The sequence below is a fragment of the Arvicola amphibius genome, chromosome 4, assembly GCF_903992535.2.
Source record: "Arvicola amphibius chromosome 4, mArvAmp1.2, whole genome shotgun sequence".
Taxonomy (NCBI): Eukaryota; Metazoa; Chordata; class Mammalia; order Rodentia; family Cricetidae; genus Arvicola; species Arvicola amphibius.
In genome coordinates this window covers 43,958,867-43,981,431 of record NC_052050.1, presented here as the reverse complement: position 1 = coordinate 43,981,431, position 22,565 = coordinate 43,958,867, and the positions used below count along the sequence as shown (strand labels likewise).

The 22,565-nt window shown below is 39.0% G+C and overlaps 1 protein-coding gene across 3 annotated transcripts in view; it reads left to right on the top strand.

The window, feature by feature from the left end:
- The window catches only part of Ssh2 (slingshot protein phosphatase 2), a 242,451-nt gene that overhangs the window by 166,133 nt on the left and 53,753 nt on the right, over window positions 1-22,565 (top strand). For all 3 annotated transcript variants that reach the window (XM_038327316.1, XM_038327315.1, XM_038327317.1), the window contains 2 exons: window positions 9,302-9,405; window positions 14,344-14,408. In XM_038327316.1, coding sequence (XP_038183244.1) covers window positions 9,302-9,405; window positions 14,344-14,408 — 169 coding nt within the window. The remainder of the gene's footprint in view (window positions 1-9,301; window positions 9,406-14,343; window positions 14,409-22,565) is intronic.

Below are 22,565 nucleotides of genomic sequence, written 5' to 3'. Positions count from 1 at the left end.
CTGTGCTACATCCACCAGCTTTGGTCTTTAATGCTTAGTAGTTCTGCTAAAACATACATCAAATGCATGCTTTAAGTCTCTGTAAGGAGATAAAATGGGTGTGTGGTCAGATAATATGTAGAAAGAAATGTTCTTAGTCTTCTAGAATACCGTAAGGAAGCCAAGGACTGGGTAATTATCCACTTCTTCACCTGTGCTAGGCTTGCCTGCCTTCGTTTAAAAGCCCATGGTTTTCCTGACATTTTAGCTTGGGTCGAGGGGAAGTGGTTGGTTGGTTGATGGTTTTGTTTTGTTTTGTTTTGAGGCAGGGTTACAGTGTAGCCCTAACTGACCTGAAATTCTGTAGACCAGACTGACCTCAAACTCACAGAGATTCACCTGCTTCCTGAGTACTGGGATTAAGGAGGTGTGGCACCATACCCTGCATTTTGGTTTTAATAGCTAGTTTTAGTTTTATTTTGTTTTTTCCTTTGGTTTTTTGAGACAGGGTTTTTCTGTGTAGCCCTGATTGTCCTGGAACCCACTCTGTAGACCAGGCTTGTCTTGAACTCACAAAAATCCACCTGCATCTGCCTCCTGAGTGCTGGGATTAAAGGTGTGCACCACCACTGCCCGGCCATTTTGGGGAGGGGTTAGTTTCGTATTTTTTTAAGTCAATTTTATTTTTTTAATGATTTATTTTTATTTTTATATGCATTGATGTTTTAGCTGCATGTATGTCTGTGCGAGGGTATCAGATCTCCTGGAACTGGAACTACAGAGAGTTGCAAACTGCCATGTGGGTACTGGGAATTGAACCCTGGTCCTTAGGAAGAGCAGCCAGTGTTCTTAGCCGCTGAGAAATCTCCCAGCCCCTAAAGTCAATTTTAATACCTGAGAAACTTGATGGAAAAAGGAACAATTTAAATAATATGAACATATTTACCTCATGGAAATATATTTCAATTTTTTCCCACTCAGGCCTGAACTCTGTTTAAGAATCCTTAGAAGGCCAGCCCGGTCTACAAAACAAGTACCAGGACTACACAGGGCTGTAGGTAGGGCTATACAGAGAAACCCTGTCTCAAAAACAAACAAACAAACAAAAGCTTGAAAAACAGAGCAAATAACAAATGTCGCCATCAAATCCTACTTTTGTTCTATATACACAGATTGGCCGGATCTAGCACTTGGGTTTTTGGTTGGTTGGTTGGTTGGCTGGCTCATTTGTTTAAGAGAGTGTCTTTGTCTGTAAGTCATACAAGTTTTCATTCTTCTGACTCAGCCTCCTATGTGCTATAATGATAAGTACACACCATCACACCTGTCTGACCAAATGTGCATTTTGTTTTGTTTTATATATAGTAATTTTCTTCTTTATATATTACTTTTTCTTTCAAATGATTTATTATTTATTTATTTTTACTTACATATATGAGTGTTCACATGTGTGCACAAATGCATGTGGGTACCCTGTGGAAGAAGGTGTCAGATCCCCAGAGCTGGAGGTACACTTGTGAATCACCCATCAAATTCCAGTCCTCTGCAAGAGCAGCAAACAGTCTTAACCACTGAACCATCTGTCTACCCTAGATGTGTTTTTAAATGTTACTTGCTTCAAACTATTAGGATAGCAATATATCCTTTGATGATAATATCTAACAGGTTACATGCCATCCTGGGTGTCAGGTGATATGGGGGGCTTAGTAACCTGGCTCTGTTGCTAATCAGCTGTGTGGCTTGTGGCAAATGATTCAAATCTCTGGCTTCATTTGATACTTGGCAGTCTGTAGCAAACTCAGAAATGAATTTTAAACTATTTTAAGCAGAATATTTATTAAACAATGTAGAGTACACTTAGTGGATGGGAGTGCTAAAGGACCCAGCTCAGAGAACAGCTAAAATGAAGGGTATCCTTGGAAGGCCGTTAAACAGAAACAGACTAGTAGAGAACTTGCAGCTCCCCACAGTGAGCATGACCATACCCTAAAATACCTCTTCCTTTGATTCACTTGCTTAAGACTTAGCCCCAGAGGAAAGATCCTGTCAGGCCAGACATAAGCCACATTTCAGCTTCCCTCACAGCCTCTCAAAGATCCTGAACTGGAAGTCACCAAGTCCACATTTGGTAGTTTCTGAAAAAAGAAACAGAGTAGCCAGATCTGCTACTGTAGGTCTGTCCTCTCCACTGTTCAAGAGGCTGAGGCAAGAGGATCATGAGTTCAAGGCCTGCTTTAAGCATCCTTGAGATACTGTCTTAAAAGCAAAAAGAGGGCCCAGGGAGATGACTCAATGGTAGGAAACAATCTGAGCCCACATAAGTGCTCATCTATAACCCTGAACTCCTGTCATGAAATGGGCAGCAGAGACAGGAGGATCTCTATAAGCCCTCGGGCCAGATAGTACAAGTGTAGCAGCAAAAACAAGAGAGACCCTGCCTCAGAAACAATAAGAGAACAAACTCCAGAAAAGTTGTCCTTTGTCTTCCACTAGTGTGCCATGACTTGTGCCACACATGCCTTGGGTATACCTCAGTGGTAGAGATTTGTCTAATATGCAACACTCAGGATTCTAATACCAAAATGAATGAATGAATGAATGAATGAAAAAGATGAGTTATGTTAGAAGAGGAAGATCTGTTGATAGATAGCCAGAAATAGCAAACATCAATAAATTGAAAGACTGAATTGTAGAGTCAACAATAAAATTATTGTTTCTATCAAACATACATATGATATAATGTATATTACCAAGGCAGCAATGAAATAAGATCTTATTCATAAATGAACATTTAAAATGAACAAACATAAAAGACATTTTCTAATATTTTAATTTTTTGTCTCTCCCTCTCCCCAATTAAGGTCTATAGGGAAAGAGCAGCAAGGTCAGACAGTCCTCCTTGTAATTTGTCTCATGGACTTGAACAAAGGCCTTCCCCAGACTCTGCCCTCTTCAACTGTAAGAAAAGTAAAAGGGAAACAAATAACTGACTATAGTTTTACTTGTAATTGCACAACAGAGTCAAGATGGAAAATTAGCTGGAATTAAAATGCCTGATAGTTGTAGTTAATCAATAAGAACTGGAAGACTAAGCTCTTGTGATTTACTAATTGGTCTACTGTACTTTTGTATTCATAAGGAGAGAATTAACCTTGCTACCTCTATTCATCCATAGATCTGTGTATGGGACTTGATGTCCCAGGGGAATGGCTTCCAGGTATGATTTGCTGTTTCCAGTATTGTCCAGTCTGGGGCTGTATGTAGGTATGGGGAATGCCTAATCACCCAGGACAGCATGATACCTGCATTTCTATTTCCTTCCTTGTAGTCTGGGTTCCTTTAGGAATACAAAGTTATGTTTTTTGCCTTACTTAGAAATATGCTTCTGAGTTTCTTGCAGTCATGAAGTGCAAATGTCTTTTCTGCCCTGTTTTTTGTTGCTGTTGTTTTGTTTTGTTTTGTGTTTTGTTTTTTTGTTTTGTTTTGTTTTTATTCTTTGATTGGTTTGGGTTGGTTTTTTGAGACAGGGTTTCTTTGGGTAACCTTCGCTGTCCTGGAACTAGTTCTGTTGGTCTCGATCTCACAGAGATCTGCCTGCCTCTGCTTCCCAAGTGCTGGGATTAAAGGCGTGTGCCACCACTGCCTGGCATGAAAGTTCCTTTTTAAAATAACTTTTTAAGATTTGTTCATTTACTCACCACATGAGTGCCTGGTGCCTGAGGAGGTCAGAAGAATTATAGGTGGTTGTGAGATGCTGTGTGGGTGCTTAGAACCGAACCCAGGTCCTCTGTAAGAGCAGCCAGTTGTTTTAACTGCTGAGCCATCTCCCATCCCTGAAACTTTTATTTTCATAGTAAATTACCCATTTCTTTCTGTGTATGTTTCATTATAAAACAGAATCTCTGGTCCAGCCAACGTTCAATCATTTGGCCAGGTGTGCACTGCTTTGTTTTGTTTCCTTAACCTTCTTGCCTGGTCACTAGCGATCACTCTGACCACATTCCTCAAAGATTTTTCCAGTCTCAGAATGGCTAAGTATTTTCTTCCTTCCCTTAGTTGACCTTTTCCTTTATGTACTTTGCCTGAGAAAAAAGCAGCCAGTTAACAAATGGCTTGCTTTAGGAAGTGATTTTAATCTGATGGCTTTGGCCAGGGGTGCTTGCCCAAAGAACACAGTGCTCTTTCCCCCCATTTTTGAGACTGAAATGCTACTATCATTCCCAGTAGAGGTTGCAGTTCTTAATTATCCAGCCCAATTAGATTAATCTCTCAGCCAGATGTTCTCCATTACCTTTAGTTCTCTGACTCTGTGCTATACTTTTAAATTCTCTTTTAAAATTCTTTGTAGAGAAGATACTATATTTCATCTATTATACTGTTCCTAAAATTAGAGTAACAAAGAAAAATTATTTGGAGTAAGGACTTTCACATCAGATCATGAATCCTTGTTCTGAGGTTACCAGCTATATGGTCTTAGACAAATACTGTTTTGAGCCCCTCTGATACTTCTAAGTAAAGTGGAACTAAAAGTAGCAGGTTGTGTTATAAAGTTGAAATGAAGCACTTAGTGCCTAGCATTTAACATAGCTGGGTTAACTTATTAACTAATCTCTTTTTATATAAGCAGCAATGCCTTTCGCTTTCTGAGTAGTAGTCTTATGGCAAAGAGAAACAGACGCGCTTCAGCTTTATGCTGGTAAAGACTGACGAGCATTACCACTGTCACTGCATTAGACAAGCCATCCTCTAAGAGCTGTTCTATCATCTTTAGAGCAAGAAGAATTTTCTCTATCATTTTTCTTTTTTAGATAGGGATTCTTAAGTCCTTTGGGCTTTGTATTTGAATTAAATCCAGGTCATCAGATGTGACAGCAAAACACCTTTACCATTGAACCACCAGGTTGGCCCCTCAGAACAGATTTTTAAAGAGCAATTCCATCTACTGAATCTTTGAACAGTGGTTTCAGAAACACTAATAGTGGCGTAACTAGATTTCTTCCTATTCTTGCAAGATCACTAAGCTTCTTACCTTACACTGAAGGACATGAAATTAAACTTACATATAATTTTTTTCAGTACAAAGTGTTTAATCTGGTTCATCGAAGCTAAATGATTACAAATTTTGTTTTCCCAGTTTGACCGCTGTGCTTCTGTTCATCTTTGATAGCATGATTTACTTCACTCCCACACACACATCAGAGTAATAAAATGTAGTCAGCCACTTCTTATTCCTGATCCCTCTTATACCAACAGTATGTCACTTTTGTCATCACTGAGGACTGATATCTAGGCCCATAGAATAAGGAGGACGGGATGTGTCATCTGGAGTGAGTTGAGTGCCACTCCCCGGGGTCCTCTGTCACACTTGGTCACAGTCTTCTCTGCTGTGCATTTATTGGTATTTGTGCAAATGAGCCTAATAGAAAGACTGGTTTCCCTTATCCCTATGAGGGTTGATCCCTCATCTATTTGTACAAATTTATGTCACTGTCGCCACATCCAGTCTGCAGTCCTGGGGATCAAACTCAGTACTTTGTACATGCTAAACAAGCACTTTTCAAACTGAGCTACATCCCCAGATGCTCCTGTTCTTTCTAATCATGAATTTATAGAATCCAAACACCTTTGAATTAACTAAGGCCATTGCCCCAAACATTACTTTTGTGAAAACACTACATGCATTTTGAAAAGTACATTTAACTGTTTAAAATGAAACAAAAAAAATGTTCATAGATATTCTTTAACACATAGACAACAAAAGTTGTTACAGAACTCCCCAACCAGGAAGTTAGTTTCAGCTGCTGTTTGTCAAAGGAAACTACTTGTGTCTCACAAAAGGAGTGACTGGAGTGTGCTCAGCTGCTGCCCTGTCACTCGGCAAATACTTCTTTCGTAGGTATAGATAGCTGCTGTGTTCCTGAGAACCAAAGTGCCCAAAGCTGTTAGCTTTGCTTAGTGTAGGTAGACTATTTAACTTACTTTGTTTTTTCGGTTAGTAAAGCAGACAGTTGCTGTGTTGGCAGAAGTGTGAATTTCATTTCCTGTCTGTGGTGTACCCCACTCATCCTGTCACTCAGACATTTTGTTTTACATTGTTCCCATAATGTCAGTGAAACTGGTCCACAACACAGGGGCATGTGCACACCACGGATGTAACAGGAGACAGGGCTTGCTCAACAGACCACAAGAGAACAGTGCTTTATTTAAAGATGAAAACAAAACAAAATCAAGGCAGCCTCTCCTAGCCAGCATGCAAGTTTTTAATGACATCTATAGATTCTTAATGTGTTTTCTTTTTTTAAAATGTGTCCAATCTCTCTGACTGCTTACAACCTCAAAAATTTTATCAATCACATACCACTTTATTGAAGCATGACATTGAGCCAAAATTGAGCATTATAAAGCTGCTGATTTCAGCTTGCCCACTTACCATAAACAATTTCATTTTTGATCCATTAATCTACTATGTACATGGAGTTCTATAACACCTTTTTTTTATGAGACAAGATCTCATAAAAAATGAGATGTAGCCCTGGTTAGCCTATCACTTACTATGTAGACCAGAAATTGGCCTCACAAGAGATCTGCCCCTACTTCTCAAGTGCTGCAATTAAAAACAGTCACCACCACACCCAGTGAACTCTATAACACATTTTTATACATTTTTATTGATATTTATTGAGCTCTACATTTTTCTCTGCTCCTCTCCCTGCCTTTCCCCTCCCCCTTCAGCCCTCTCCCAAAGCCCCCATGCTCCCAATTTATTCAGGAGATCTTGTCTTTTTCTACTTTCTACTTCCCATGTAGAATAGATCTATATATGTCTCTCTTAGTGTCTGCATTGTTGTCTAAGTTCTCTGGGATTGTGGTTTGTAGGCTGGCTTTCTTTGCTTTATGCTTAAAAACCACTTATGAGTGAGTACATGTGATAATTGTCTTTCTGGGTCTGGGTTACCTCACTCAAAATGATGACTTGACTGTTCCGAATTTGTCCCAAACAGCTGTGTAGATGAATGTCAGGATCAGTGTAAGGAAGTGCTTAAGAGTTTGGAGGACTGGGCCTTAGCTCCATAGTGTTGCTCTTGCCTAGTTGTGTGAGGTCCTGGGTTTGGTCCCCAGAACCACAGGAAAGGTTTAGAGAGATTCTTTGTTATTTTTGATTATATTTTTTTCAGGTTTTTTGTTTGTTTGTTTGTTTTTGGTTTGGTTTGACAGTATTGGGGGACTAAGCTAAGATTTTTTGCACATGTTTGCCAAGTGCTTTACCTGTAAGCTGTGTCCCCAGCCCAGTAATTTAGCTTTGACAGTGGAAATTTGAGATGCCAATTAGATTTTTCCAAGTAGAAAGTTTTGAGTAGACAGCATTGTTTGCATGCACTGGTTAACCCGGGATAGCGCTACATACTTGGGGGCAAACGTAGAAACCTCTATTACATGTTTCTAAACTTTGCCATGAGTGACTTAAAAGTTCTGACTTTCTATCCTTTTCAGATTTTGTGAATAATAATGAAGGTTTCTTAAGTCCATTGTTATAAAAGAAATTTCGATGTGTTTTCTGTGCCTATCCACTTAATTATAATTTTGAATATCTTCTGTCCTAAGCAATAATTCTCCACTTATGTTATCAGCCTCCCACATGAATGATACTAACATGGACATCCACTTCAGGGAGTAAAGCTCGCTGCCTCTGTACTAGTCCCCTTCAGTGCAGCTTACTGAGAGTGCAATTCTAGTTCTTTATTTTTAATGTGCACACAGCAGTTGTACATATTTATGAGATAAAATGTAATATTTTGATACCCATATACAGTTTATTTCTTTAGATTTGTTTATTTTTACTTTTGTGCATGAATGTTTTGCCTATATACATGTGAGTGCACCGTATGTTTGCTTGTTGAATCCCCTGGAACTGAATGGTGTTGAGCCACCATATGGGTACTAGGAATTTAACCTGTGCCCTCTGAAAGAGCAAGTGCTCTTAACTGGGGAGCCATCTCTCCACCCCGTGTAGACAGTGTTCAGTGATAGGTCTGGGTGCTCAAAGGTCATAGTCATCACCTTAGACATTTATCGTTTCCTTTTTAAGGAACCGTCAAAATCTTATTGCTAATTTGAAGTGTACACTTGTAATCAATCATAGTTATGTTACTGTGCTATAAAATATTAGAAGTTATTTGTCCTATCCAGCTAGACTCCTGTACCCACCAGCCATCATCCCCTCTTTGTCCCCCACTTCATATTATCCTTTGCAGGTTTTGGTAACCACTGTTCTATTTAATGAAGATACAATTTTGAGCTCACACTTGAGAATGGGGTGTGTGTGTGTGTGTGTTTACATATTCTTTCAAACTCTGACAGTTAAAAATAAATATTGAAGCATTCAGGGCAGTTGGTGGTAAAGTAATTACCAAATATATGTAAGGCCTTGGGCTTGATTCCAGGACCTAGCACCACAAAAATTAAAAACAAAACTTAATATTGAAAAAAGAAAACAGGAAGCTTTTTCTATCTTATCAGAACACCATTGAAATATTATCACTGATAATCACTAATAATATCTAATATTTATTAAGAACTTAATTTCTTCTGGGCATTGGTGGTGCACAGCTTTAATCCCAGAACTTGGGAGGCAGAGGCAGGTGGATCTCTGAGTTTCAAGGCCAACCTGGTCTACAAGAGCTAGTTCCAGGACAGCCAGGGCTACACAGAGAAACCATATTTCGGGGTTAGGGAGAGCTTACTTCTGTGAACCCAGGTAACACCTAAGGTAGCTGTATGTTCATTAACTTCTCATAACTTCATTTATAGAAGAGTAAATAACCATACAGCAATAGAGCTGGGATTTAGACCTTACAATTTAGTTTCTAGAGCCTTTGCCCTTTTATTTATTTAAAGTTGTTCTTAATTTCTGTCATGAAATTTAAATAAAATATTTTAAGTTTGTTTTAGAAAAATTATCTAGAGTAGGCGGGTCTATATGTTTGCAACCAGAATAATTAATAATTTCTACTCTTGAAATTGCTGAATTTTGGTTTGGTTTGGATTTTTTATTTTTAATTTTTTAGTGATTCTTAAATTTGGGTTTGTTGTTATTATTGTTTAATTTCCTTTTCATTTTGTTTGTTGGCCCTGATTGGCATGCAAATCGCTTTATAGCCCAGGCTGGCTGGCCTTGAGCTCACAGAGATCAGATGCCTGCCTCTGCCTCTCCAGCCTCCCTGTGAAGTTGGAACTTTGGACAAGGCAAAGAAAGATATCCTAAACAGGGTCTCCCTTTACTTTCCATCCTTAAGTGATGTTTCTCTTAACTTTTTCCTTGCAGTATCAGCGAGAGCTTTTTAACTGTCAAAGGTGCTGCCCTTTTTCTACCACGGGGGAATGGCTCGTCTACACCAAGAATCAGCCACAGACGCAACAAGCATGCAGGTAAAACTGCACACATATGTTCTAATTTCCTTTTTGTTGCTAGGATAAACTGTTTAGACAAAAAGCAATTCTAGGAAGAAAGAGTTTGTTTTAGCTCATAATCCCAGATTATTCCATTATTGTAGGGAAGTCAAACAGTAGTCACATCACATCCACAGTCAAGAGCAGTGAGAAATGAATGCATACATGCTCACTTTCTTGCTTGCTTGTGTTCAGCTCAGTTTCTCTACTCTTACTCAGTTTAGGATCAAACCTGCCTAGGGAATGGTGCCACTCAAAGTGTACTGAGTCTTACCCCATCAGTAAACTTAATTATGACAGTCCCCTGGATACATGCCCTCAGGCTGCCCCATGTAGGCAGTCCCTCACTGAATCTCTTCTCAGGTGATGTAGGCTCTGTCAAGTTGACAGTTAAAGCTAACCACACAGCCCTTTACCTTAACTTTGTTGACTTGTGCCCTACTGGAGTAGAAGAGATTACAAGTAATTGAACTTGAGCTTACAGATCAGAGGTGAAAGCAAGAAATACTGGATCCTATTGAATCAATAGTTGAGTTTAGCCATAATCAAAATAATCTCAGCTACTTTAGAGGCTGTGGTACTTCTTGTTTGGGCTTTCATCTCATTAGAAGTGTAGCAGTCCACAATTATAACTAGTTTCCCTAGGCTATGTTAATAACTTCCTGCCAAAACTCTCTGGCAATAACAATTTTTTTAAGTAAGGGAGAGACAGCTTTTGAAACTTAGCTTGGGTTTACTTTCACAGTGCTTCCTCCTCAGTGTCCTCCACCATAGGTAGGGATGAGCACTTTGCCAGGAAGTCTGAATATGCAAAGGAAATGATCTAAGCTCTGCTTTTTATTTCTGTTGGATGTGGATATTTCTGACAGTAGAAAGAAGACAAGCTGTTGTCTTCTTATATTCTGTGTGGATTACCCCCTGGCATAGAAGAGTTAGTGGGGTTATCTGCTTTTCAAGCTCCTGCCTGGCACTGGTTGACTTTTTTTTTATTTTGGATGAAATTTTCACACTCAAATATTTCTATTTGACATTGTTCACATAGGTAAAAAGAAAAAGTCAGTTTAACACGGGTTGCGTGGAATTGACTTGTGATCCAGACTAGAAAGATGAGGTGATATATGTAGAAATGAAGTTTACACAATCCAAATCTTCACATAAACTGCTTTGGCTAAGTAGAATAGCGTGCATCAGGGGCTTACAGTGTCTGAAGTTATGTTCCTATGCATATTTCTTGAATCTGCCTAGTTTTTTTTTAATCTGGGCATTTAAAATATCCAAATACTGTTTGGCAATTTAAAAATTATATTATTAGCAAACATCTAAGTATCTTTAAAAGGAAAATGATGAAAATTCTTTAATCAAACTTGATCTGCACTGCACTATTGGTGAACTGTGTGTGAAGAGTGTAAAGTAAAGGAGGACTTCAGAGGTGCACTGCCTGTTGGTCTCCTTCAACGTGGGTTTCCCTGTAGGAAATAGCACCTTGCTTGCTCATAGCTAACCTTTTCACAGGTAAGGAAGCTAAACTTCTAGATATACAGCTCAGATAAGAGGCCTCACAGCAGAAGGAAGAGTCCTGGGTTTTGCCTGGCTTTGAAATAAGTCAGCTGGATCTTTATACCACTAGTGCCTTGAGAAATTTTGCGCTGCTACTCAGGGTTCTCCAGAGGTTCTGCATCCTGTCTTTTCCAAGGCTACCCCTCCTGGTCTTCAAGAGGAATTTAGGTTAGGTTTGTGGTGGTGTTTGTTGCCTCATTGTGCTAAGGATGGAACCCAGGAGCCTTGTTTCATGTATGGCAAGCCCTCTACTGCTTCAATATATCACCGGCCCTGATTTTAGTTTTTTGGGGTTTTTGTTGTTGTTGTTGTTGTTGTTGTTACAATCTGTAACCCAAAATGGCCTTAGATTTACAGCAATCTTCCTGCCTCAGCTTCTTGTGCATTGAGATTGTACTTGTGAGCCACTATACCTGGTATAAACTTGGTGGTTTTTTTGTTGTTTTGTTTTGTAGTTTTTTTGGGGGGAGGTACCTGTTTGTTTGATTCTTTTGAGGCAAGATCTTAAGCAACTCACCATGTATTCAAAGCTTACTTTGAACTCCTAATCCTTCTGTCTTCACCTCCCAAGTGCTAGAATTGTAAACTGTTATGAACATAAAATTGCATATAAGTTTTCATCTGCACATGTTTTTTATTTCTCTTGTGTTTATGCCTGGGAACCCATCCTGCTTCTTCAGATTGTATCTCTGGGCTTGAAACAGTAGAATGGATGGATCTTCTTTTGAATTTGGAAGTTAAAGGCTTCTGTTACACTGGTATTAGTCAGAAGCAAGCAGTGAAATGGGGAAGGAAGCAAAAATTATTCTTTGAGAAAAGGTTTCCAGACTTGTCAACCTTTTAAACATGCCTACCTGCATTTTTCTTCTTATCTCACACTACTTCGTGTACAGCTAGTGTCCTACTTAAAAGCTATGAAGTGAACACAAAGGAAATTATATACATAGGTTTCAAGCCTAGTGTGAAAACAAGCTATACTGGCATCCATGATTATGTGGCTGTATCAGACATATTAAAGCTCTTTTAAAAGTGCCATAGGTGAATAGCAATAAAGCCCTGGGTTCTTAGATTGTCTTCATTTGTAACAGCATATTATCTGTTTCCTGTTAGCCAAATCTTCAGACTTCCTAGTACAGATCGGGGAAATAAAAAAAAGAAAATGAACTTGGTCTTAAATCTTTTTTTTTACTCATCTGTCATTTTTAAAGACTTATTTTTAATTATGTATAGGTGTATATCTACATGTGGGTGTGTACACATGATTGCAGATGCTTGAGGGGGGCAGCAGCATCAAATCTCCTGAAGCTGGAGTTATAGGTAGTTGTCAAAATTAAACCCAGGTCCTGTGGAAGAGAATAGCAAGTGTTCTTAAATCCTGAGCCATTTCTCCAGCCCCACTTTTTTTTTTTTTTACAGAATACTTTTAGTTACTTCTTGACAGTTTCATCATGTAAACAGTCTTGATTGTATGCATCCCCAACACTCCTTCCTACTCCCCCAGGAACTCCCAGTTCCTCCCTCCCACTTCTTCTGACACCTCTAGCACATGCCCCTCTCCCTTTCCTTTTTTTTTTTTTTTTTGTTAATAACCCACTAAGTCCAGTTAGTGCTGCCTGTTAGAATGTTTACTGATCTTGTTTGACTTGATCTTGTGCTGATAACCATAGCTGCAGTGAGTTCCAGGGTGATGCCCAGCATCTCACACTCCTTCCTATCCTCTGGCTCTTACATTCTTTCTGCCCTTCTGCAGTTTTCCTGAATTTGTGTTGAGACGTAAGAGGTGAATAGGTGCCCTATTTTGGGATGAGCCCTCAGCAGATCCTCTCAGCACCTCCACCAGTTAGGAGTGTACGTTAACTGTTGACCACTGCAGCACCTTGACCAGTTAGGAATGTGCATTACTCTTGGCCACTACAGAAAGAAGCCTTTCTGGTCAATGCTGAGGGCAGTGCTCATCTGTGGGTGTAAGCATAAGTATTAAAAACAAGTTCAACAACATGATATTTGAGAAAGCAATAGTTATAGGTTCTTCTCCCAGAGCCTATGCCCTTCAAAATCTTGGGTTTTTGACCAGGTTTACAGTACAAGGCCTAAATTCTTTCATGTAGAACAAGCCTCATATTCAGTCTAAAAGCAGTTGGTTATCACCTCACCTTTGTGCCGTTGTTGCACCAGTGGGTGCATCTTGTCTGGGAGGCCAGTGTTGCAGCATGCAGGATTGGCTGCATGTCTCCTCCCCACAGTGGTCTGCATGGCACCTCTGGCACTATAAAAATCAGCCAGCAGAGAGAAACTTTCAGGCCAATTCCAGATTGATTTCTATATCCTGCAGCCAAAGTCTATTATGTCTTCAGCAGTAGGGGCATACCATCTAATTCTGTAGGCAGCTAAGAGCAATGACAATAGCCTGTATTTTGGGGGATGCCTGTAAAGTCTCCCTGACTAATAGCATGCAGAGAGGGAACCCATACCTAGTACTGGTGATTTTCACTTAATAGCCCATGTTTTCTGTGAGAATCATTGTCCACCATATATATAGCTGTGTTCAAATTCCTATTCTTTTTATTATTATTATTATTTATTATTTTGGTTTTTGAGACAGGGTTTCACTGTAGCTATCAAGCCTGTCCTGGACCTAGCTCTTGTAGACCAGGCTGGCCTCAAACTCACAGAGATCCTCTGTCCTCCCAAGTGCTGAGATTAAAGACATGCACCACCACTGCCCAGCCCTATTCTTTTTAAATATGTATATATATTCTGCCACAAACTTACAAAGTATGAGTTTTCACGGGGTTTTGTTATATATTGTTTTTTATCCTTAGTCTCTTTTGGGTTTAGTTTGTTGTTGTTGTTTGAGACCTCACCACATAGCCCTGGCTGGCATAAAGCTCACTAGGTAAACCAGGCTGTCCTTGAACTCATAGAGATCCACCAGCTTCAGCCTCCTGGGTGTTGGGATTAAAGACATTTACCACGATGCCTAGCATCATCCATATCGTCTTAAATCCTTTTTTGTTTTTGTTTTAGTTTTTTGAGACGGGGTTTCTCTGTGTAGTCCTGGCTGGCCTTGAACTTAGAGATCCTCCTGCCTCTGCCTCCTGAGTGCTAGTATCTTGAATCTTTTGTTTTGGTTTGGTTTGGTTTGGTTTTTTTTGGGGGGGGAGAGGGTCCAAGACAGAATTTCTCGGTAGCTATGGGGCATGTCCTGGAACTTGCTCTCTAACCCAGGCTGGCCTTGAACTCACAGATATCCACCTGCCTCTGGCTCCCGAGTGCTGGGATTAAAGGCGTGTGCCACCGTCGCCTGTTTTTTCTTTTGATTTTTGAATGGAGACTAATAATCTTTGTAAATTTCACCAGGTGATCTCCAACAACATCTTCAAGCAATGTTCTTATTACTTCGCCCAGAGGACAACATAAGGCTGGTAAGTTAATGGCATTATCATAATTGTCTTTCTCAAAAGGCTGCCTAAAATAACCAATATTTAAGTCAATTTTTGTTAAAACACAGTGCTAAGACTAGGTGGAATAGAAATGGAGATTGATCTATTGCTATCCAGCTGAGAATTTAATTCTTGTAAAGTATAATATGAAGTGATATAAAATACTTTGATGACTCAAGATTGTTGTTAAGTGCTGGTTTGTAAGTTATTATCCACAACAGCAATTGAAGTTCAGAAAAAGGAGAGAAAACTTGGGAAATTGACCTGGTTGAGGAAGGTTTTATGTTAGACAATAGAACTTAAACAGATCTTAAAAGATGATGAGATTAAGCAGACAGAATTCATCCTAAAAAAAGAACATAACTTAAGCAAAAGCACATAAAGGAAGGGATAAGGAGGTATAAGTGAAATAACTAGCAAGTGTTACTGACCTCAGAGTCAAGAGACCTGGGCTTGGGTTCTTGCTGACCGTGTGATGTTGAACAAGTTACCTTAAGCTGTCTTTGCCCTTTTCCTCATCCCCTGACTACTCTCACAGTTGGCAGTATTAGATGGATACATTAAAAAGTATGAAATAGGGGGCAAGTATGGTAGCTGAAGGAGGAGGAAGAGGAGGAGGGGGAGGAGGGGGAGGAGGAATGAAATGCTGCTGTAGGAGTGAGGCCGGCAGATGAGGCTTTAACGTTGTAAACCAGAGATCTCAAACAGACAGCTCACAGACTAGAGGTATGTTCTGTTTAGAACACCCAGCTGTTTGGTTTGGTTGGTTTTTATATTATCCAGAATTTTAAAGCTGGATTACATATAAAAGTCCAAACCTGGGTTTTCAGAAGACTAAACTTCTAGCAGTGCCAAGATTTTATCCTCTCATGACAAAACATAACTAGATTGGCATGTAGAGATCCTGCTAGATTCCTGTTTGCTGTAATCTGCATACCCTGTTGTCTCCTGCACACTTAGAAGTCGTGTGTCTTTTTTACATGGTTACTTTTCTGACTCTATTAAAAATAGGAAAACCAAAGTAGAATGAATACCTAGCCTAGTGGTACACACCTATCATCCCAGTTCTTGAGAAGCTGAAACAAGAGAGCTACTTCAAGTTCAAGGCCAGCCTGGTCTAAATGAAATAATACACCAACAAGACACTCTCAAAGACCAAACAACACCTAGGCGTAATGGTACATACCTTTAATCCCAGAATTTGGGAGTCAGAAGAAGGTGGATCTCTGTGTGAGATGAGCATGTGGTTCTGTTTAGTGTCCATGTGGCTTATTTCACATTTACATTTGTATTTGATCCCCTAGATTACTATGAAGCCAGTCATTCTTCATGAAGCAGTTGCAAAATACAAGTTTTTGAGCCAAGAAATAGTATGAGCCAGCTATAGTATCTAAGGAAGATTGTCTAGAAGCTAATACAGAATAGACAAAAGGACGTACACTAGGCAATTATTAAAGTTATCCAAGTGTGTGGACATCAGACCCTCTAGGTTAGAGTAGTAGTTTGGAAGTTGACTAAGCCATAGGCGTATTAAATTCAAATAGCTGGCTTCTACTTTCTCCCCAACAAGAGAGTGAATGAGCAAAGTGTGAAAGTGACTGTGGAAAGTCGACCAATCTTCTGACCCTCTGGTAATCACTGACTCATCCTTTACTTTACTTTTTAAATTTTGTTAACTGGTCTCTGAAATGCTGGTTCTGTGCTCTGTGTGTTACATATACATGTAGAAGCCAGAGGCTAATGTTAGGTATCATCCTCCTCAATAACTCTTCTCTTTAATCATTCTCTACCTTATTCGTTGACTGATGCATACTTTTTCTTTCTTTCTTTTTTTTTTTTGTCCTGGAACTCACTTTTGTAAACCAGCCTGGTGTCAAACTCAGAGAGCCACCTGTCTCTGCCTCCTGAGTGCTGGGATTAAAGGCGTGCACCACCACTACCTGGTCAAACTTTTTCTTAAAAATTTTAATAATTTATGTTTGGTATATACCTGTGCGCGAGTACACTCACCATGTGTGTACATGTGGAAGCTTTAGGTTGACCTTAGGTGTCTTCTCCACTACACTCTACCTTATTTTTTAAAAATAAGTTCTCTCACTGAGATTTTACCTGCTGTGCCATCTTCCCATTATTGTCTGCATTTTAAAAAATATTTAATATGTGTATATATGTATGTTTGTATGTACATGTGAGAAAGTGAATAGGGATACTTATGCCAAAATGTAGTGTGGAGGTCAGAGAGCTTTCAGGAGTTGGCTTTCTCCTTCCACACTGGACTCCAAGGACTGAGCTCAGATCACCAGGTTTGTACACAAATTTTACCTGCTGAGTTGTCTTTCTGGCCATCTGCATTTTTTATATATTTTCTCAAGTAATTCTTTAAAAAGCCAGCTGTGGGACATGGAGCACCATTCTTTTGGCACTAGTACTCTAAAGCAGTGGTCCTAAGACTTTAGGGTATATCAGAATCATCTCAAGAGCTGCTTTCAGCTACCAGTTTCTGGACTACACTGGCAGAGTTTGGTTGATGGGGAGGAAGTAGAGATAATTTACATTTTTAATAAGCTTCCAAAAGATGCTGATCACGCTTTTGAGTATAATTTTACTAAAGCCAGTCTCCATAGTCAGTTGTACAGGCTGGAAATTTGCCCGTAGCTTTGAACATGGTGTGGCTTGGGAAAGCTAAAGCTAAGGATGTCATCCCATGTTCTTTTTCTCATTAATAAACTTCTGAAGTTTAGTTTGAACCCCTAAATTTTCCACATGAGATTTGAAAGAATGAAGGATAAAGTTAGGAAAGCAGAGCCGAGAATTAAAACCTCTTTTCCTACTAAAATGTGCAGCTTCCGCTTCTTAGATTTTGACACAGAGACTCGTGTATTACATTTACAGAGCATAAGTTCAAAAAGTTGTAACTCGTGCCTCTGAATTAATCATTAAAATGACAAGCCATTTTATAGTTATTTTGAATTGTTACAAACACATACTCATTATGTTTCAGATTATTGACTGAGTCATTTTCAGGAAAATGAGTAAATGCATTGTGTGATTTTGGACAAATTAGCACTTTCTAACTGAAAGAGGCATTTGTAGACCCAAAGCAAAGGCTTTTGTTTGGAGTTAAATTTGGAATGCTAAAACTCTTATCTCAGGACTTGTACATAAGTTTAAAAGTTGGATAGTCAACTGAATCAAAGTCCTGCTTTCTTCTCCACACACCCCCCCCCCCACCGCGGTTTCTCGAGACAGGGTTTCACTATCTATCCTAGCTGGCCTGGAACTCACAGAGATCCGCCTGCCTCTGCCTCCCGAGTGCTGGGATTAAAGGCGTGTGCCACCCCTACCTGGCCTTTTTCTGATTAATAACCCAGCCAGACCCCATTTTTTACTTAAACATTGAAAGCGATGTTTTCCTCTGGGAGACTTTCCAAGTACAGGTAGGTATAACTGTTACTTCAGTATTTAAGAAACTTGTTGTTAAGTAAGGAAATGGTTTATAGTGGATTTCTGGATTATCAAAGGACTACTTAAAAACCAAGTGAGAAATTAATGATTTTTGGAATATTTACAGAAGCTTCAATGAAGTTTTTGTAAAAACTAAGAACTTGACAGAATAATCTAAGAAAATTAGGGTTTTTTTGTTTTAGTTTTACAACATGTTAAATTTTTCAACAGTGGAAATGATTTTTTTAGTAAGTGTATTATGTGCAGTTTGGTTTTTGTTTTCCAAATCAGATAATTCAAAAGGAATGAAGAGGAAACCGCCATATCCCACACCCTGGGAAAGACCATTCCTGACTATTTGAATAAGCAACTCTCCATTCTGTCTTGGTTTTTGCGTAAGGCCAGGGTGGACAGAGCATGGTTTTCAGTGATTCTACAGAATATAATTTATAGAATTTTTTTAAAACTTGGTATTCTTTTTCATCCAAATGTTTCTCAAATTCTTGAAGATAGTTTTCTTTAGTTTATTAATGTCATATCTAAAGTTTATTTTATTCTTAGCCATTGAATTTACTTGTTCTTTTGGCAAGAATTTAATACTTACATACTTTTGTAACTTTTCTGATGAATTGGGTGAACTGCTTCTCTAGACATTGTGTTTTTATAGTGTGGCTTCCCTGAGGATAAACACTGCATGCAGAGGCGTGGTCTAGAATCACAATGAAAAACAAAGTTAAGGACCAGGCTATGGTAGCAGGACAGGCTCCAAAGTTACAGAGAAACCCTGTCTTGAAAAACAAAAAAAAAAGAAAAAAGAAAAAGAAAAAAGAAAAGAAATTTTAAAAAAAGATGTGGTATATGTTTTGAGCCAACTGTTTCTGGCTATCAGATGATGGGGATGAGAAAAGCTCTTGTGCCAGGTAGGACCTGTGAATTGCTCTACTTAGGTTCAATATTTGAATTGGACTGAGATGGACTTAAGATGATTTCTTGAATAAAGATTCTTGATATTATAAGTTAAATAATAAAAAGACAGGAAATATTTGTACTGAATATCACTTATCAAAATGTCTTAGGCCAGAGAGCATGCTTATAGACTATATTTAGGAAGATTTTTTTTCTTTCATCAACCTTGACTTAGTCAGTTGCCACTAATTGGCATATGAACCATCAGACATAGAAAGCTAAAGAGATGGCTTAGTCAGTATAATGCTTATTGCACAACTCTGAGGACTTGAGATAAAAAAAGCTGGTGTTAATAGTACATACCTATAATCTAAGCACTGAAGAGGCAAAGATGGGATCCCTGGGCTTGCTGGCCATCCAGTCTAGCCAAATCGGTGAACTCAAGTTTCAGCAAAAAAGCCCATTTCAGAGAATATGACAGAATGATTGAGGAAACAATGGCATTATGAAATTTGCAGACAAATGGATGGAACTAGAAAAAATCACCCTGAGTGAAGTAACCCAGACCCAGAATGACAAATACGAACCTTCATCCAGTAACTGCTGGAAGCAGATGCAGAGATCCACAGCCAAGCACTGGACCGAGCTCCTGGAATCCAGTTGAAGAGAGGGAGGAGGGATTATATGAGCAAGGGGAGGCCAAGATGATGATGGGGAAACCTACAGAAATAGGTGACCCAAGCTAGTGGGAACTCATGGACTCTGAACTGACAGCTGGAGAGCCTGCATGGAACTGAACTAGGCCCTCTGAATGTGGGTGACAGTTGTGTGGCTTGGTCTGTTTGTAGGGCCCCTGGCAGTGGGACCAGGATTTATCCCGGATGCATGAACTGGTTTTTTTGAGCCCATTCCCTATGGTGGGATACCTTGCTCAGCCTTGATGCAAGGGGGATGGACTTGGTCCTGCATCAACTTGATATGCCAGACTTTATTGACTCCCCATGGGAGGCATTACCCTCTCTGAGGAATGGATGCAGGGAGTGGGGGGTAGGAAGTGAGGGGGAACTGTAGTGGGTATGTAAAATGAATAAAAGGAAAAAATAATTGAGGAAGACACCCATTGTTGAGCTCTGGCCTCCACATAATGTACAACACACACAAATACAGTATACATATATGTACTACATAATACATAGCTAAAGAAAAATGATTCAGTTTTTTAAAATTTATTAGAATCACAGTTCAGTTGTTTCCACACCATTTGTATTTGTAGGTAAAAGTGTTCCTAACACATTTCATCAAAGATCCTGTTTACATTCCAGTTTTCTAAAGGTGTTTTGAATGTATATGCAATGAATTAAAACTTTTAAAAACTAAGAAGCTTCTGAAAAGGAATCTTTTATTGTTGATGTAAAGAAGAAGCTGAGGCAGAGGTGGGTGGATCCCTCTGAATCTGAGCCAGCCTAGTCTATATAGTAAGCTCTAGCACATCCAGGGCTACATATACAGTCCCTGTCTTAAAAAAAATTTTTAAAGGCCCAAAGGGATGGCTCTTCCATTAAGAGCACTAGCTGCTCTTGTGTAGGATCCAGGTTCAGTTCCCAGCACCCACATGGCAGCTCACAACCTTCTATAATTCCAGTTTGAAGGGATTTGATACCCTCCAAGGGCATCAGGTATACATGTGATGTACTTTCATGCTGACAAAACACTTGTACACATAAAATAATCTAAGAAGAAGCCACGCAGGACAACATGTGCCTATGATCCCAGTACACAAGCCAACCAGTCTAGACAAATGATCTTTAGGATTAGTGAAGAGACCCTGTCTCAGAAAGTAAAGCAAAGAGTAATTAAGGATAGAAGAAGATGCCCAGAATCTACCTGAATTCTACAGATCCATGCAGAGATGGGTGCACCACACGCACACAAATTAAGCGAATATGGTTTTAAAATTCCTGAACTATCCTAAATTATAAGGTTAGAGGATAGAGAGGAAGATATAAAAGGAAAGTCAATCAGTTAATACCTTTGTGCTAAATTAACTTAATGGATTTTGAAACCTAGGCTGAATTCTGGAGAGCATAACACTAGGCTGTATACCATGTCTCCTTATAAATGCATTTTTCTGGACTGTTCACACCAACCAGTCAAGAAACAATGAGTCCTTCGTACAGATTGACCTCCTGCCTCAAACTTCTTCCTGCTTCTCCTTAGTTCTTTCCTTCCTGTAGTCAGTGTGGGTTCAGTGTAATACTTTGTGCTTTCCCGCTCAAACTTTTCTCTATAAATGTGTAGTGGTTTGAGTAAGAAATGTTTTCTGTAGGCTCAAGTGTTTGAAAACTTGGTCCCAGTTTCTGTTTTGCTGGAGAAATCAGTAATGCCTTCCTGGAGGACATTCATAGGGAACAAGCTTTGAGGGTTTATAGCCTCTGTGCTTCCTGCCGCCTGTGGGTGGAAACATGATACCTGAGCTTCCTGCTCTAGCTAACTTCTGGCACGTCTCCCCGTTATGGACTCTCCTTCTGGAACCCTAAAGCCCAAATCAGCACTTCCTTCTATGAGTTGCCTTGGTCATGGTATTTGATCATAGCAACAGAAAGTAACTATTTGTACTATTACAATATGCTTTCACTCAGAAGCCCAGCAGGCTTGCTTCCATCTGCTACCTCACTTCCCTGCAGGTGGTTAGAAAACTTAACTGTAGATAAGGTCTTTCTCGGTAATAGCTACATAGGCCTTTTATTTCAGAGAACCCTCAGTATCAAGTTTTGTCTTTAAATGATTTAGAGGATTTTAGTTGAAGATTAGCAAAGGTGATCATAAACCACTTGGGAGATGGTGGAGGATGAGAAACCCAGGTAGATGTCAAGGATTATCAGGTTAGGATGATGTGGACTCTAGATAAACAAATTTATTGGGAGTTCTTGCTGAAGTTTAATTTTGTAAGGAATTGCACAGCTAGATCTAAGTAGGACAAAGTCCAAAAGCCTGACTAAAGCTTGGTGAAACAAAGACTCTTTACCAGGAGAAATGGGTGTGGTAAAAATGGTTATTACCTTACCCCAAAGCTTGTGGAGCTAGGTAAGTACATAGAGATACATAGACTATATAAGACAGATAAAAACATTATATATTGTTTTATTATATAAAAATAATATATATATTGTTTATTTTATAAAGTATTACATATATACTTTATAATATATGAATACTATATTTCAATAAAATATACATCTATAGCATTTTGAGTTTGACCAACTTAATGTATATTTATAGTGACTTATATACTTATCCTGTATAAATGTTCATTTTATTTTTTACTGAAAATAAATTTTTTTCATACAGTATATTCTGATCATAGTTTCCTCTCCCTCATTTCCACCCATCCAACTCCATACTTTCTCTCTCTTTAAAACAAATTAGAATAAATAAGAAAAAACAGTGAAGATGCACAAGAAACGCAGATACACACAAAAATCAGTGAAAACACAAAATCAAAAACCATAATATATGCAAGAGACCAGTAAGGTTAAGTTTAAAAAAAAAAATCCCAAAGAAGTACAAGACTCTTCTTTCCCCCCCCCCCAAAAAAATCTACAAAAATACCATTGAGTTCATTTTATGTTGGCCATCTGCCACTGGACATGGGGCCTGCCTTAGGTGTGGATTGTATACCTACAGTTATAAGATTCTTAAAGCAACATAGGTGTTATCTCCCTCCTGTTAATTTAGTATTATATCAAAGGATTTATAGTTAATATAGGAGTTGAATTTTTAATTTAGGTC